General features: G+C 43.6%; 1 protein-coding gene and 1 pseudogene across 1 annotated transcript in view; both read left to right on the top strand.

Moving 5' to 3' along the window:
• The window catches only part of LOC147605053 (DHHC-type zinc finger family protein), a 97,880-nt gene that overhangs the window by 17,661 nt on the left and 64,632 nt on the right, over positions 1–15,587 (top strand). The window contains exons 4-7 of the mRNA XM_086793791.1: positions 43–210; positions 310–382; positions 537–589; positions 14,079–14,170. Coding sequence (XP_086649917.1) covers positions 43–210; positions 310–382; positions 537–589; positions 14,079–14,170 — 386 coding nt within the window. The remainder of the gene's footprint in view (positions 1–42; positions 211–309; positions 383–536; positions 590–14,078; positions 14,171–15,587) is intronic.
• Positions 3,261–5,133, top strand: LOC147605055 (uncharacterized; annotated as a pseudogene).

Raw genomic sequence — 15,587 nt, 5'->3', positions numbered from 1 at the left:
ATGTCCACTTTGGCATTGAGCATGTAGAGTAGTTGGTTGCAGATATCTAGGAACTTGGGGTGTGATTATGGGTGCCGCTCTGTTTCTAATCACGAGCTTTAGTGACCCCGGCACGATAACTGCTGCAAATGTGTCGGATTATCTATCTGTGTACCCATATGATGGGATTTTGTATGAAGAAAAAACATGTTCAACTTGCAACTTGGCCAGGTAAAGACCTAGAGCTTCTAAGGTATGCAGTGTACTTTACACCTGAAATACACCTTTTGGTTTAACCTCTAAGATTTTTTGTCCATGCTATGTTTCTAGGCCTGCACGATCAAAGCATTGTAGCATTTGTGGGCGCTGTGTTGCTCGCTTTGATCACCATTGTGGCTGGACGGTTGGCTTCCTTTCACATGTGGACTGCAGTTTTTATAAACTGGATGCATTCTTTATGTTTTGGCCTCTTGATCATGTGTATATAGGTCAATATCTACTTGTTCTTGATCAGGCCCGGTCTAATCATACTGATGACAAGTGGTCTTGGATGGCAGAATAATTGCATCGGGGAGAAGAACCTCTGTTTTTTTATCATGTTTCTTTCCTGGTATTACAATCAAGCCAACATTTGCAATGCTTAGTCACAGACGATAAAGTAGAATTACTGATTAGGATATAATTCCCACACAGCTGGTGGGTATGTTTTGTTATCGATGTTTTTTTTCTAGAAGCTACAATTTGAATAAATGCATGATCCAAAGTTTGTTGTTTTATTCCATGATTTTTATGATTGCTGAAATGGGTCAATAAACATAAAATATTTTTTAAATCAGCAATGTGCCCGGAATGCTTTTAGGAAGAGGATCTCCTCTTCCATGGTTTTAGCAAGAGGATCTCCTCTTCCATGACACTCTTTAAAGAAGAAGTGTGAGAATAGTTCTTTTTACTCCTACAAAAAAGCATCCTGATACAACCGTTGCAGGGGAGGTGGGGAGAGGTTTCATACGTGTGACTTCTCGCTAAGATAGCTCCTGCCCAATAGCTCGATTCCATTCATTGCATAGAGATTAACAAGGACACACACAGAGGAATCGGCCAGCTATCACCCAACCATAGGTCCTCTTTGAGACTACTCCCTCACTAGGGGTTAGGCACCAAGAGAGGACCACTAGAGTGGTCCTCCCTGGGACCACTCCCTCACTACTAAGGGCTAGGTACCAAAGCACATCGTCTCTCAGGTAAGAGCTGTGTGTCCCATACAAGGAAGCCCCCACCAGTCCAGGTTTTGTTGTTGGAGGACAAGCATTATCCAAGTACAAAAGCATAAAGGCACGTGCACATGTTCTTGCAAAAGGGAGTGGATAAAAGTAACCACAAGACAAAAGTCAAAGGGGCATCTACCTTTGCTAGAATCAAGGAGCTAATCTAGGAGAAAAGATGGAGAGAATCATGGAGCCACCCACTCACACCTAATCACAGATGTTAAGTTGTATTACGAGCATGTATGGAGCCTATTTAAAGGCACTCTTCTCAATGATAATCAAGCAAGTATTTGAATCATTTTTCCACTCTCATATTGAGTTGTGTTTTATTTCTCTCTCTCTGTGGGAGATACAGAGTGCTGGTATGCACAGGTAGGCACTTGGTTTGGCATGCACGGTATGCGGATGGAGGCACTCCCCCCCTTCCAGTATAGCATAGAGGCCCCGTCATTTGCTCTCAGCTGCACAGAGCGGAACAGGGTTATCAGGAAGGACATTGTCAGACTGGATACTCAGAGGACATGGAGTTTACCTAGTCGTCCATTGGGGACGAAGATGGCCTTCTACAGAGATCACCTCCTATGCTTGACAGACGATGGGTTCATCATCCATCCATGCTAAATGGACATACACCTATCCTTTGGGGTGAGATGTGTGATCGGCCAGATCCGCACCTCGTCCCACCAGCTGAGAGTGGAGACTGCCAGATATGGGCCTAGGGCGGCCACACCAAAGGACAGGATATGCCAGCTATGTCACATAGAGCCCGAGACAGAGGACCATTACATATGCTATGCCCTGTATACTATGAGATTCGGGGGAGGTTCCACTGCCTCTTCTGAGCTGGGCTCGGACCATTTTCTAGGATCATGGACTTTCCGGATCAGAGATGCCTGGGACTTTTTCTTCTAGAGCTCCGCAGACACAGGGAGTCCTTAGTGAGATCCAGATCAGCTGTACTTGGTCGAGGACCAGCACAGAGAGCTCTCACCGACTTCTTCCATACCAGCACTCCAAGGGCCGATCCACCCATCATACCTAGACCACAGGCTAGTGTAGGAGCTCGGCCGAGAGGTGTGACACTCGACAGAGCCACTGAGTTATGTAGAGCTCGATGCCCCAGACTCCATGGCCCTCACCCATGGCCACGCCACCACAGGAAGATCCGGGCCATTATCTCCCATCATCGCAGGACCTTCTCGTGCTAGCTCAGTTTTACCACCTTGAGCACCATGTCACAGCGGCCCATGAGGGATGTATTAGGGTGATATGAGAGCTCTCTGCTCATGTACCTAGATCAGATTTTAAAGTTCTAGATTTTTTGTTATCTTTCTTTATTACTATTTTGTACCCAGGATGATGTACCTCATGGATATGATGTAACCTTTTGGTCTCACAGGTCATTTTGGCCTTTTGAAGATGTTAATACAACTTTCTTTCTCTCTCTCTCTCTCTCTTTTTATGCCATAGCCATAGCCATGTTTCTCCATGATCCACCATGGCCTTCACTTCATTGTTTTCTACATTTGGTATCAGAGCTATAGGTTGATTCTGCCTTGAGCGTTAGCCCCTTATCCTTACACTTGCGCCGCCATCTGTACAACTATCCGTACATGCGCAAACAATCCGTAGAGCTGTCAGCAGTAGTAGGACGGCCCAATCTTGTGCACGCATCTCGAGCAGCAACCAACAATGTGCACAAATCTTTAATCAACACACACATTAGTCCATGAAGCAACCTTAAGAAAGTAAAGTCTTTTTCTAATTTCTACAAGTCCTACTTAATCAGAGTAATTAGCCTTAATTCCTTTGTTATTTTTCATAATTGAGAGTGAAAATCTAGCATTAAGGTGTTGCTATAGCATGCTAAAGCATTATTGATCAAAAACCCCTTGTTTGGAAACCCTAATTTCTTGGGCATTATCTCTAATGGATTAGACACTAGCATTGGAAACTCTCCTCTGTTAAGACGTTCCTAGTTTCATAGCATATCATGTGGCTACCCACATGTTCATTGAAAAATTCAATGGGAAAAATTTCCACACCTGGCAGACTAAGCTGAAGTTTAGTCTTATGAGGGAGGGTCTTTAGCCTTTCATTGAAGGGGAAGAGAAGATGCTCGAGAATGAAGATGCAGCTCAGAAAGCATGGAAGTTGATGTCAGAATATGCAGCGGAGATGAAGACAAAATCTGAGAACACGAGCAAGTGCAGAAAATAGACAACAATGGAGAGAGAGGCGTGTAACTCTACTCTATATACACAAGAAGAATCCCGAATACGAGATACAAAATGACAAGGGGCTGTGGGGCCATTATATATGGCCCCAACACTGCAGTCGGCCTGCTCTAGGACAGCCGACAGGCACATGAACTCCACGACCAACACCTACACCAAGTTCGCCAGGTGTGTTCTGTCGGCCAGCATGGACGCGAGAAATGGAAAAAATATGGATGCACCATTGTTTCTGATGGATGGTCAGACACTAGGCGTAGGCCTATCATAAATTTTCTTGCATGCTCCATTCATGGCACTGTATTCTTGAAATCTATGGACACATCTGGGGAGTTCAAGTCTGGGAGTTTGTTTTCGAGCATTTAAAGCAGATTATCATTGAGGTTGGCTCAACAAATGTTGTGTAGGTGGTATGCATGGATAATGCATCGAATTGTGTTCGGGATGGGGAATTGGTTGAACAGGAGTGGCCGACCATTTTCTACACTAGATGTGCATGCCATTGCTTGGACCTCTTGTTTGAGCCTTGAGGACATTGGCAAAATTTCTTGGGTTGCGAAAGTGCTAAACCAAGCAACTCAAGTTGTCACATTTGTCACAAGGAAGTCCACAGTGTTGGCATTGTTTAGAAAACTGAGCAAGGACTTGGTGAAGCCTTCTGCAACTTGGTTGGCATACTTTTTTATTATGCTGGTTACTCTCTTGGATGAGAGATGTATGCAGGGTGTGCGCAAGCTGATGATTAATGATAAATTTGTAAAAATGAAGGCATCAAAGACCCCTCAAGCAATTGAGGTGTTAGACATTGTGTTCTCTGCATCTTTTTGGCAAGAGGCAACAACCATTGTCAAGATATGCGCTCCCATTTTGAAGATTCTCCGCTTGGCTGACAGGGAAGAAGCCACCATGGGCCTCATGTATGAGCTTATAGATCGTATGGTAGAGCAAGTGCAAAACATGCAAGGCATTGTGGCCAATAAGATGAAAGAGATCAAAGACCTATGCATTGGTAGATTGGAAATGATGCACACACCATTGCATGCTGTGGGCTATATCTTGCAACCTGTATGGAAAGGAAAAGAGCAAGATAGTGACTCAGAGGTGCATGATGGATGGATGACTTGTTGGAGAAATACACTAAGGGTGATTTGGCCTTGTAAGGAGATCTCATTGATGAGCTGGACAAGTATAAGCGAGAAACCGGCACATTTGCTCGTCCCATTGCAAAAGATGAGAAAAGAATGCAAGAGGGTGTGAAATGGTGGGAGACATTTGGGGCTTGCATACCCAAATTACAAGCTCTTGCACTTAGGGTGCTTTCTCAAGGCACACGTGCCTCCCCATGTGAAAGAAATTGGAGCACGTTTTCTCTCATTCATACTAAGAGAAGAAACAGGCTTCTCCCTTCTCATATGGAGAAGCTTGTTTTCATACACACAAACTTGAGGCTCATCTCCAAGATCAAAGAAAGAGGCTATGAGAGAATGGAGATCACATTGGAAATGCTTAACAAAGAAAAAGATAAGGAGCGCTTGATTGCCTTGCGAGATTTGCAAGAGGCTATTGTAGAGGCAGATGAGGCTTTGGAGTCTCTTTCGATTGCTCCACCCTCTGCAGCTGGCCAGCCATCATCTAGCCATGTTCACCATGCTTAGTTGCTACCGAGGCTTATGAGTTTGATGATGATGATGATGATGATGATGAGGAGGAGTAGTTTGCAAATCAGGACGAGCCCATTGATCATGCCGAGGATGAGGGGAGATTTGATGAGGCTTAGTGCTACTTAGTATTCTTTCACTTTCTACTTATGGTTTGTCCACTTCCTACTTATGTTTTTCCTCATTGCTCAAGAGTCAGTCTATAGGTTTTGCGGCTTGTCCATTGAGCAGTCCATCATTCATGTTTTTGCTTGCTTCCACTGATGTTTTATTTAGTTTCTTGAGGCTTGGACCTCCTCATGTTTGTCCACAGCCCACAGCCTACAGTTGCCCGCTCCACGCTCCCTACTTATGTAACATGTTACATCATTGATCATACATGTAATATAAAGTCCAGAGTTTGGATTCTGGTTCGACATCATTTATGTTTTTTCTAATCCAAAATCTTTGCAGTTTCAAGTTTCTTTGGTTTTTTATGTCATATGTAGCATGTTTTTCTTTAAATTTAGGTGCCGTATGGAATTTCTTGGGAGTTTGAATCGTACTTTTTTCATACTTAAATACCTGTATGCATTTGCTGTATGGTTGCCGTATGGAAAAACTATGGGAACAATCATGCAGAGGACTGCTATGCAAAGAAGCCTTGCGAACATTGTGGTAAAAACAACCACAATGAGAAGGATTGCTTTCACAAGAAAGCACAAGCCAATGTCACAAAGAAGATGGCTTGACTACCATCAAATCTACTCTAAGGATAGAACCAGACACAACTTCTAGTGAAACTATGTCAGAGGTATATGTTAATCCAAATGAAGTGTATACTAGGATAACGCTTGGGGGGAATTGTCGGAGAACAAGCCTTACTCAAGTACAAAAGCATAAAGGCATGTGCACACACTCTTGTAAAAGAGAGTGGATAAAATCCATAAAGTAACCACAAGCCAAAAGTTAAGGGGCATCCACCTGTGCTAGAATCAAGGAGTTGATTTAGGGGAAAAGGTGGAGAGAATCATGGAGCCATCCACTCACACCTAATCACAAATGTTAAGCCATATTAGTCGCATGTATGGAGCCTATTTAAAGGCACTCTTCTCAATGATAATCAAGCAAGAGTTTGAATCATTTTACCACTCTCATATTGAGTCGTGTTTTCTCTCTCTCTCTCTCTCTCTCTCTCTCTCTCTCTCTCTCTCTCTTTATGCCATAGCTATGTTTCTCTAGCTCATAGCTCTCGTCTTTGTTTTCTTTTGTACCATGATGAGATTACATGGACACTATTGTATCACTTTTGGTCTCATAGACCCATTGCCATCTCCCTAGCTTGTGCCAACTCGTGAGTGTCATGTGCACAGTGGGTATCTACCGTGTGCTATACGCATGCAAGACTAGTTTCGAGGCTTGGGGAAGCTTGGAACTAGGCAGGCTGATTGACGAGCTGAGTTAGGGAAATACTAACGAGCGGGCACCCAAGTATGGACGGGCGGGCGGCCAAGTGTGGACGCCCGATGACCGGCCAAGAGCCTATAAAAGGGTGGCCAAGGTTAGTTATTGTAATATAGAGAGTCTCGCGAGTTTGTGAGAGCTCTATGGTCTTGGAGCCTGGATCTAGTGCAGACGTGCACCTGCTTTACGCAGCCGAGGCCGGCAGCAATCTCGAGGCCTGCGAGGGCAGCTTCGTGGCGGTATGGGACGTCATGAGGAGGAGATTGGTCGGTACGTCAACCTAGTTAGCTCAGCTCGTGGCTCGGTGGGGACAGCCAAGACTGTGGGCTCGCCCACGGCTGTCATGGTTGGGAGGTGAGTCAGGCTTGCACCCCCTTGCTTGTTTGTTGTGCCAACTCGTGAGCGCAGGCAGCCCAGGCCAGGCCGGCGCCCAGGCCTGGTAGGCCAGGCGGGCCAGCGCTCATGCCAGGCAGTCGGCGCCCAGTCCACGTCCAACAAGTTGGCGCCCAGACCACGCCCAGCAGTCTGGTGAAGCGCATGCTAGCGGTCAGCGCTCGAGCGAAGGTGCAGCCGACTACGTCAGCAGTCCACGATGGCAACCGGCAGGTAATCCAGGCGCCGGCAGCTCACCGACGGGTGAATTCAGGAGAGAAAAAAAAAAAACAGAAGTAAAGCTTACGTTTTTTTTACAAGCTTTCGTTTTTTTAAAAAAAAGTTTAAATTTTTTTATAAAAATTTAAAAGTCCTCTCTCCTCCAAGGTCTTTAAGGTTTCCAAGGTTTTTATTTTTTTTAAGACTAGAGAATATATATATCCATATATATATATATATTAAAATATATATATATATATATATTTATTCACGAAAAAAAAAACACAAAAGCTAAAGCAAAAGCTGAGCCTAGCTTTTCGAGTTTTTTTGGCTTTTGGGAAACCTTTATAAACCCCTCAAGTGGGCTTCTTGCCACACATCTCTCGAGTTCTCAAGTTCTCAAGTTTCAAGCTCTCAAGCTCTCAAGTTCCCGTGCACTTTCATTGTGCAAAGATCCAATTTTCTCTCCGCGTACCCTCTTCACGATGTCGACCCAAGAATCAGAGTTGGAGCCCCTAGTGGAACGCGAAGGCTTGCCGGCTACGGAAGGAACCGATGCCGATCTTTTTGACGAGTTTGTGTCAAAATTAGATTTCCAAGAGTTCAAAGTAGCTCTCAAAGCTTCTTCGACGGAACGTCAGGCACAAATCGCAGCCCAGATGCAGGCTTTGCAGAACTCTATTGCTCTCTTGACCACTACCCTCTCTACTTTTTCGAGAATGGATACCTTGGCTTCAGCTTTAGACCCCAATATTACTCCTGAACCGTTCGGGGGCGAGCAAAAGCAGAGAACCAAGGAGATCGTGGACACTTGGCTACATAAGTGGCAAGTTCACTTTCAGTTTCATCCATATGATGATGGAAAGAAGATACAGTTAGCAGCAGGTTTCCTGTCCGGCAAAGCTTTGCTTTGGTGGAAGGAACTGAACCCAAAGCCAACGACTTGGGCACAATTCGAAGATATCTTCAAGAAAGAATTCCTCAAGAAAGAGGATGATTATGATGTTGTTGCCCGGTTTTCAGCTTTGACCATGACCTCGCAGCACCTCACTTATGAGGTCTACCTCCAGAAGTTTCGTGACTTGTTGTCTGTCTTAGCGTCTTTAGAAGACAGAGTACCCTTTCCCGGTTGGGTTTTGGTAGATTGCGGTTGTTTTGGCTTGCCTCCATTAATCCTCATTTCTTCATTTTGAGTGAGAGTCAAAGCCCGGTCATATGTGCTGGGTTTAAAGTTACGAACTGTGAACCGAATGTTAGGATCCAATTCACGAATGAATCGATCCATCTTGGCCTGCTCAGATAACCCTAGCTGCTGTGCTAAAGTGATAACCTTTTTGGAAAACTGAAGCACGGGTGACCCGCTCCTCGTCGACCCTGCAGCTACGGCAGCTCCCTCTCGCTCCCTCTGCACGCCTGCGCCTCGTTGCTGTCCGGTCAACATTTGCGTCTGTCTGCTCCACGCCTAACACCTGCTTCACACGTGTTGCCCTTGCCTAAAGGTATTCTCTGTACACATTTTTGTTCAAACACAAATACAAATTTTGCAGCCATTTCAGCGTAGGTCATATACAATTTTGCAGACACTACAGTGCATGTGTTGAAAATATGTAGATTTTGCAGACACTACAGTGCATGTGGTAAAGGGTTCAGGCAATTTGGGGGATTTCTCAATTTCAGGACAAATTGAAAAAATTGGGCATGTTGCTTTGCTTGCAATTTGGGGGTTTTCAAAATTGAGGTCAAAATCAGCAAATTGAACCTCTTTCATTTGCAGAAATTTGGGGCTTTTGTGAAAATTGGCCAATTAAATGCACATTGAAGCGATTGGAGTGCATAAAAATTGGGGATTTTCAGATTGGAGCATGTAATTGGGCATTACAGTTGTGATTTATCGCGTATGTATGCACATTGTGTGTAATTGGACAATTTGGTGCAGGTTTACACTTGCTTTGGTTTGCAGGCATACATTTGCACATGACATTTGGTTGGCTGGCGGTGCACATAGGTGCTTGGTTTGCTTGCAGGTATATTTTGTTGACATGGCACAGAATGCTACAGATGTATTTGGTGTGCTCACCCAGGAGGACAAGTTGGATGGATCTAACTACTCCCTCTGGAGTTTCATGATCCGTAATTTGCTGGTAGCCAAAGGGCTTTGGGGCATCGTGTGTGGTGATGACACACGCCCACTTACCATACAGCCAGCCACGCCTCAAAGGGGAGGTGCTCAAAGAGCTCCTGATGTAGAACCTGCTCCCACACAAGAGCAGAAGAGATGGGACTCTAGAGATGCACAGGCCATGTCATTGATAACCCTTTCAGTGAAAAGGACTATTATTCCGCACATTCGTTCTTGCAAGACATCGAAGCTTGCATGGGACACATTGGAAGCAATGTATCAGGTACGCAACGAGGCAAGAGTTGCCTACTTGAAGAGGCAATTGGATCTTCTTTCTATGGATGAGGGTGACTCCATGGCAGATCATCTCACCAAAGTGAAAGATTTACAGGAACAATTGCTCAACATTGATGAGGTTATCCCAGATAGACAGATGGTCACCAACGCTCTTCATTCTTTACCACCTTCCTACTTGGGCTTTCACACAAACAAGAGCAAACTTATCGAGCAACCGTGGTGGAGACAAGGCATTTACAGCCAAGGATAAGGGTAAAGCAAAGAGCTTTAAGCATGGGGACAACAGTCTAGCAAGGCTGGTCATGGACAGCCCTCTTCTGGTGGTGAAAAGTCTGAAAAAGGGGATGCAAACAAGCCCAAAAAGAAGGGCAAATGTCACTACTGCCATAAGCCTGGACACTACATCAGTGAATGTAGGAAGCGGATTGCAAAAGAGAAAAGGAAAGAAGCAGGCAATGCAGTAGCAGAATCTTCTGATGACAAAGCACAGCAATCAGCTAATGTAATCCAAGAAGAGTACACTTTTTTGTTCACAATGCACTAGTGGCACACCAAGTGCTTCAGACAATGATATGTCTTGCATTGCATCTGACAGACAGAATGCATCATGGTATTTTGATAGTGGTGCTTCGAGCCACATCACTTTATGCAAAGATGTATTTCAGCACTTGGTTTATGCTTTAAATGGCTGCACTGTATCATGTGCAGATCATACCACATATCCAATAAAGGGAATTGGCAATCTCATACTTATTGCAGCCAATGGTGCCAATATTTGTATGAAAATTGTATTGTATGTTCCAGGGATAAAGAAAAATCTGCTCTCTGTCTCGGCCATAAACCACCAAGGTTTAAAGGTTGAATTTGAAGATGGGAAGTGTTTGGTAAAAGACCCATTAAAGGGTTATGAAATAGTCACTTCTGGAACACGATACAAAGGCTTGTATAAGCTGGATAGCTATGACAAGCGTACTTATGATGCAAATACAGTGGCTGCCCACAGTCCTGCTATGTATGATGTAGAGCTATGGCATGCTCGTTTTGGGCATGTAAATTTTCGGAGTTTGATGCTTTTGCAGAAGCATCATATGGTTGATAATATGCCGCCTCTTGAGTCTCCACCAAGACATGTATGTGAGGGGTGTATTTTGGGAAAGATGCAACGAAAACCATTCCCCAAAGATGGAGCTGTAAAAGTAAATTACAGCTCATACATAGTGATGTATGTGGTCCAATGCGGACACCATCCATAGGGGGGCATCTTTACTTCGTCACATTCATTGATGACTACTCCAGGTTTGCTTGGACTTACCCCTTGAAAGCGAAAGCAGATGTGTTTACATGCTTTTGACACTTTGTAGCAATGGTTGAAAATATGTGTGGATGTAAAGTCCAAACACTCCGCTTAGATAGAGGTGGAGAATACATGTCAAATGCATTCAAGGATTATATGCTTCAAAAGGGCATCAAACACCAATGTACTGAGCCTTATACACCACAGCAGAATGGTGTAGCTGAAAGGAAAAATAGATCTCTCATGGAGATGGCAAGATGCATGGTGAAAGCACAAAAGTTGCCTCATAAATTTTGGATGGAAGCTATAATGTGTGCAACTCATGTGTTGAACAGGTGTCCAATAAAAGCTTTGAAAACCATAACACCATTTGTTTGGTATAGCCGAAAGCCAACAGTGGATTATATGCGTACATTTGGGTGTTTGGCATATGCACATGTGCCAGAACAACTCCGAACAAAGCTAGATGACAAAGCAATGAAATGCATTTTTGTGGGCTACAGCAATGAGAGCAAAGGATACCGTCTTTATAATCCAACTACACGAAGGATTTTAATGGACTTTTACCCATTGCAATTAGGGGGGATTCAGATCAGCTAGCCCCTACACAAGAAAATCCTCATGTAGAACATGTGGAACAGCCAGCCATTCAGCCCCCTTCTATGGAAGAAGTGGAAGATCTTGTCAGGGAAGAGCAAACAGCCATAGACACAGCCAAGTCAGTGCCAAGATGGTTGCTGAAAACTTTGCAAGAAAGCAAACTTGCAGCTCCACTCACAAGTATAACAAGGGCTAGTTCCAGCCATGCTTTGAATATACATCGTGGGGAGTTTGCATTAGCAATGGGTGGTCTCTTTGATTCAGAAGAGCCTTCTTCTTATGAAGAAGCACATGAGAATGAGCATTGGTTGCAAGCTATGCAAGCTGAAATTTCTTCTATCATGAAGAACAATACATGGGATCTTGTGGAATTGCCTAAAGGCAAGCATGTCATTGGAACAAAGTGGGTCTACAAAGTCAAAAGAAAGTCTGATGGTACTATTGACAGGTACAAAGCAAGACTTGTGGCTAAAGGCTACTCCTAGAAAAAGGGAATAGATTATGAAGAGACTTTTGCTCCTACTTCGAGAATGACCACAATAAGATCAGTGATTGCATTGGTTGTACATAAAGGATGGATAATGCATCGATTGGACATCAAAACTGCATTCTTAAATGGGGATTTACAGGAGGAAGTATATGTAAATCAGCCCATTGGTTTTGTAGTTCCTGGTGAGGAACATAAAGTATGCAGGTTACACAAAGCATTGTATGGGTTAAAGCAAGCTCCAAGAGCTTGGTATGATAAGATACATGCTCATCTAGCCAGCCAAGGTTATGTGAATAGTCCAGTTGAAAGCACATTGTATGTGAAGAAAACCGATGCCGATATTCTCATAGTCATCTTGTATGTAGATGACATGCTCATTACAGGTACTAGCAAAGCACAAATTTCAGATTTCAAAGCTGATTTGAAAGCTGAATTTGATATATCAGATTTGGGGCCTTTACACTACTATCTCGGCATACAGTTTATACATACAGATGATGGCATTGTTATGCAGCAAACTAAGTACATAAAAAGTTTGCTAAAAAGGTTTCACATGGATGAATGTAAGCCAATTTCTACTCCAGTGGAACCAGGTGTACGGCTTACTATGCATGATATTGAAGAGCCTTTTGAGGCCGGCATTTACAGCCAGGCAGTGGGATGCCTCATTTACTTGTGTAACACGAGGCCAGACATATCTTTTGGGGTGTCTTTGTTGAGCAAATTCATGCACAGCCCAGGCACAAAGCATTGGCAAGTAGTCAAACGCATTTTTCGTTATCTTAAGGGTACCCTGGATCTTGGTTTGTTCTATCCCAGGGGGGGCAACTTGCAGCTTTATGCATACAGTGATTCAGATTGGGCTGGTGATTATGATACCAGGCAATCCACCAGTGGGAATTGTTTTTTTCTTGGCAGTTCATGCATATCTTGGTTGAGTAAAAAGCAACCCATTGTTGCCACATCTACTTGTGAGGCTGAGTACAGGGCAATCTTCACAGCTATAGTAGATTGTGTATGGTTGAGGAGACTATTGGCTGATCTTCGTGAGCGTTAGCAGACACCCACCACCATTCTCACTGATAGCCAGAGTGCTATGGCCGTGGCACGAAATCTAGTATTTCATGCACGTACCAAGCACATTGAGATTCATTATATATTTGGAAAATTGTCCAAATCTACATTGAGCGGTTGGTCAAATATATTGAGAGGAGTAGTATGCAAGTCTGTGGTCAGGGTTAGCATTAGGAAATTCTCTAATGGGGATGAGGTCTAGTCAAAGGAGAATTAGGCAAGTCCCTACCAATACGAGTGAGATATGAACTTTACATAGATTTGGACAGTTGTCCGAATCTTTATTCAATGGTTAGCCAAATCTTGTGAGAAGAGAATCAAGCAAGTCTCTATAATAAGAGTGAGCTATGAATTTTATACAAATTTGGGTAATTCTATATTGAACTGTTGGTAAAATCTAGTGAGAGGAGAATTTAGGTGAGTAGTGAGCTAAATTGTAGTTAGATTCGGACATCCAAATCTTTAATGAAGTGCAGCCAGCCGCCATATGCACCTGCAGTCCAGCCATACGTGTGCTTCTCATTGCCTGCAACCAGCCACACATCAGCGCCTGTCATCGCTGCCTGTGTTACGTGTGCCACGTGGCAGTGCCATGTCAGCTGCCTGTACAAGTGCCACGTGTCAGCTGCTAACTGCTATGCTTGCAAGGTTGACCCACAAGTTGCCTCAGTTGCTGCTCTTGCAACAAGGTAAGAGAAAGACCAAAAATACATATACATGCACATGTACACACACATGAGCGTGCACACACATGTACACACACACACACACCAAACATGTATTTGCATCCACACGTGTACAAACTTACACATGCACATACAGAGTAAAACATGATCAGTGAATGCTTAACATGTTTAAACATAATCATAGTGCTTAAGAAAAGAGGTAAAATACTCAGTCCTGTAACAGTTTCCTCTCATTTATAGCGTGTTCTTTCTTAGCACTCTTTGTTACTACTGAGCATCGAACATGTAATGATTGCATATAAGGGTAGAATAATGTTGTTGTTTTTGATTGAAACTTATTGTATGCAGGCATTGTTGCCTCTCTTTTTATGGGACATTTGTAATTGCAGCGATTTTGGCAGGGGAAGTGAAAAAACGAAACCTTATTCGACTTTTGACATGTAAGTTCTCTATGGAAAATGAGGCTTTGTATTGGAAAAAACACATGATCACTTGCCATAGAACGAGAAAGATAAAGAAAGAAAGATATATTAAGCGTCTACTAAAGACCCAATGGGCCTCTGAGACCAAAGTGATACAATAATGTCCATGGCATATCTCATCATGGAATGGAAAATAAAACAAAAACAAAACATAAACATAGCTATCTCATTGAGGTGATACAAAACTGTCCATGGAAACTCATCATGGAATACTAGGAACATAGAAACATGAGAGGAGCATCACCCCCAGTAGATGGTATACCACTCTCCAAAATATCAGGCATGGGTATATGGCCGAGAGGCCTCCCTCCGCTACATCACGTGGAGAGAGAGAAATGAAATGAAATGAAATGTTATATTAACGTCTTCAAAAGGCAAGAAAGAAAGCTGTATTAACGTCTACTAGAGGCTGAACTCAACCTATGAGACAAATCAATGTACAACTATCAATGTCTTCTGGATGTCCAAAAAGAGAGAGAGAGAGAGAGAGAGAGAGAGAGAGCAATTAATCTCTACGAAAGACCCCAAGGGTCTATGAGACCAAAGTGATACAATGGAACCATGGATATACCGAACTAGGGAAAACTGAAAGATAAAACATCTAACACTAGTGCATGTACATGTAATCAGTAGATGATCGTGTTTAGAGTGAGATATGACGTGATCAGCTAATGACGATACCTACCTCAGCTAAAATTAATCTAGTGGCAGAGGGAAAGTAAGGCCTCTGTCATGGGAGCGTGCCATCATGGTGGAGAATCTCTTGGATCTGCCTTCGTTGGATGGAGGGTCATGGTGCTCTAGATTGAGGGCATCTGGCCTGCAAGATAGATTGTGCTTGCTCACTTCTCACTGAGAACTCCTCTAGGGCGCGGAGCCGAAGTGCTCGTACTGGTGGTGGGCTTTGTTGTCGGAACAGAGGCATTGGTATGGGAAGTGGACTTTGGTTTGGATGCCTATACCATGAAGAAATTTGTGATGGCTCTCTGAGACGTGTCCTGCTGAGGTTGGGCTTGTCTGTCTCGGTACTACATCGGTGTATCTCTTGATCTCCAGCAAGTACATGCCCAGGCATCCCTGATCCTCATACTGTATCACCTGCGAGAGAGAGAAACTTTTATTAATGTCTTCAAAAGACCACTAGGGTCTATGAGACAAAAAGGTGTTACAAAGTATCCAAGTGTTACACTGATGCTGGTAAAATAGAAAAATAAAACACTAGAAAAAGACTACTAGCTACAAATACAAGTAGCATCCTCAGGAATACATCATCAGGAATACAATAGCACGATGACCCAAGGTCCAAGGAACATCAAGCTAGGGTGGTTGGTTGAGAGGTCTCATCATCATCCTCAGGAACTCTGTAAAGGGCATC

This window comes from Cibotium barometz, chromosome 60, assembly GCF_041138505.1.
Source record: "Cibotium barometz isolate CiBa-2024 chromosome 60, ASM4113850v1, whole genome shotgun sequence".
Taxonomy (NCBI): domain Eukaryota; kingdom Viridiplantae; phylum Streptophyta; class Polypodiopsida; order Cyatheales; family Cibotiaceae; genus Cibotium; species Cibotium barometz.
Note: the sequence above shows the minus strand (reverse complement) of the source record. Positions and strands in the feature narration are given on the sequence as shown.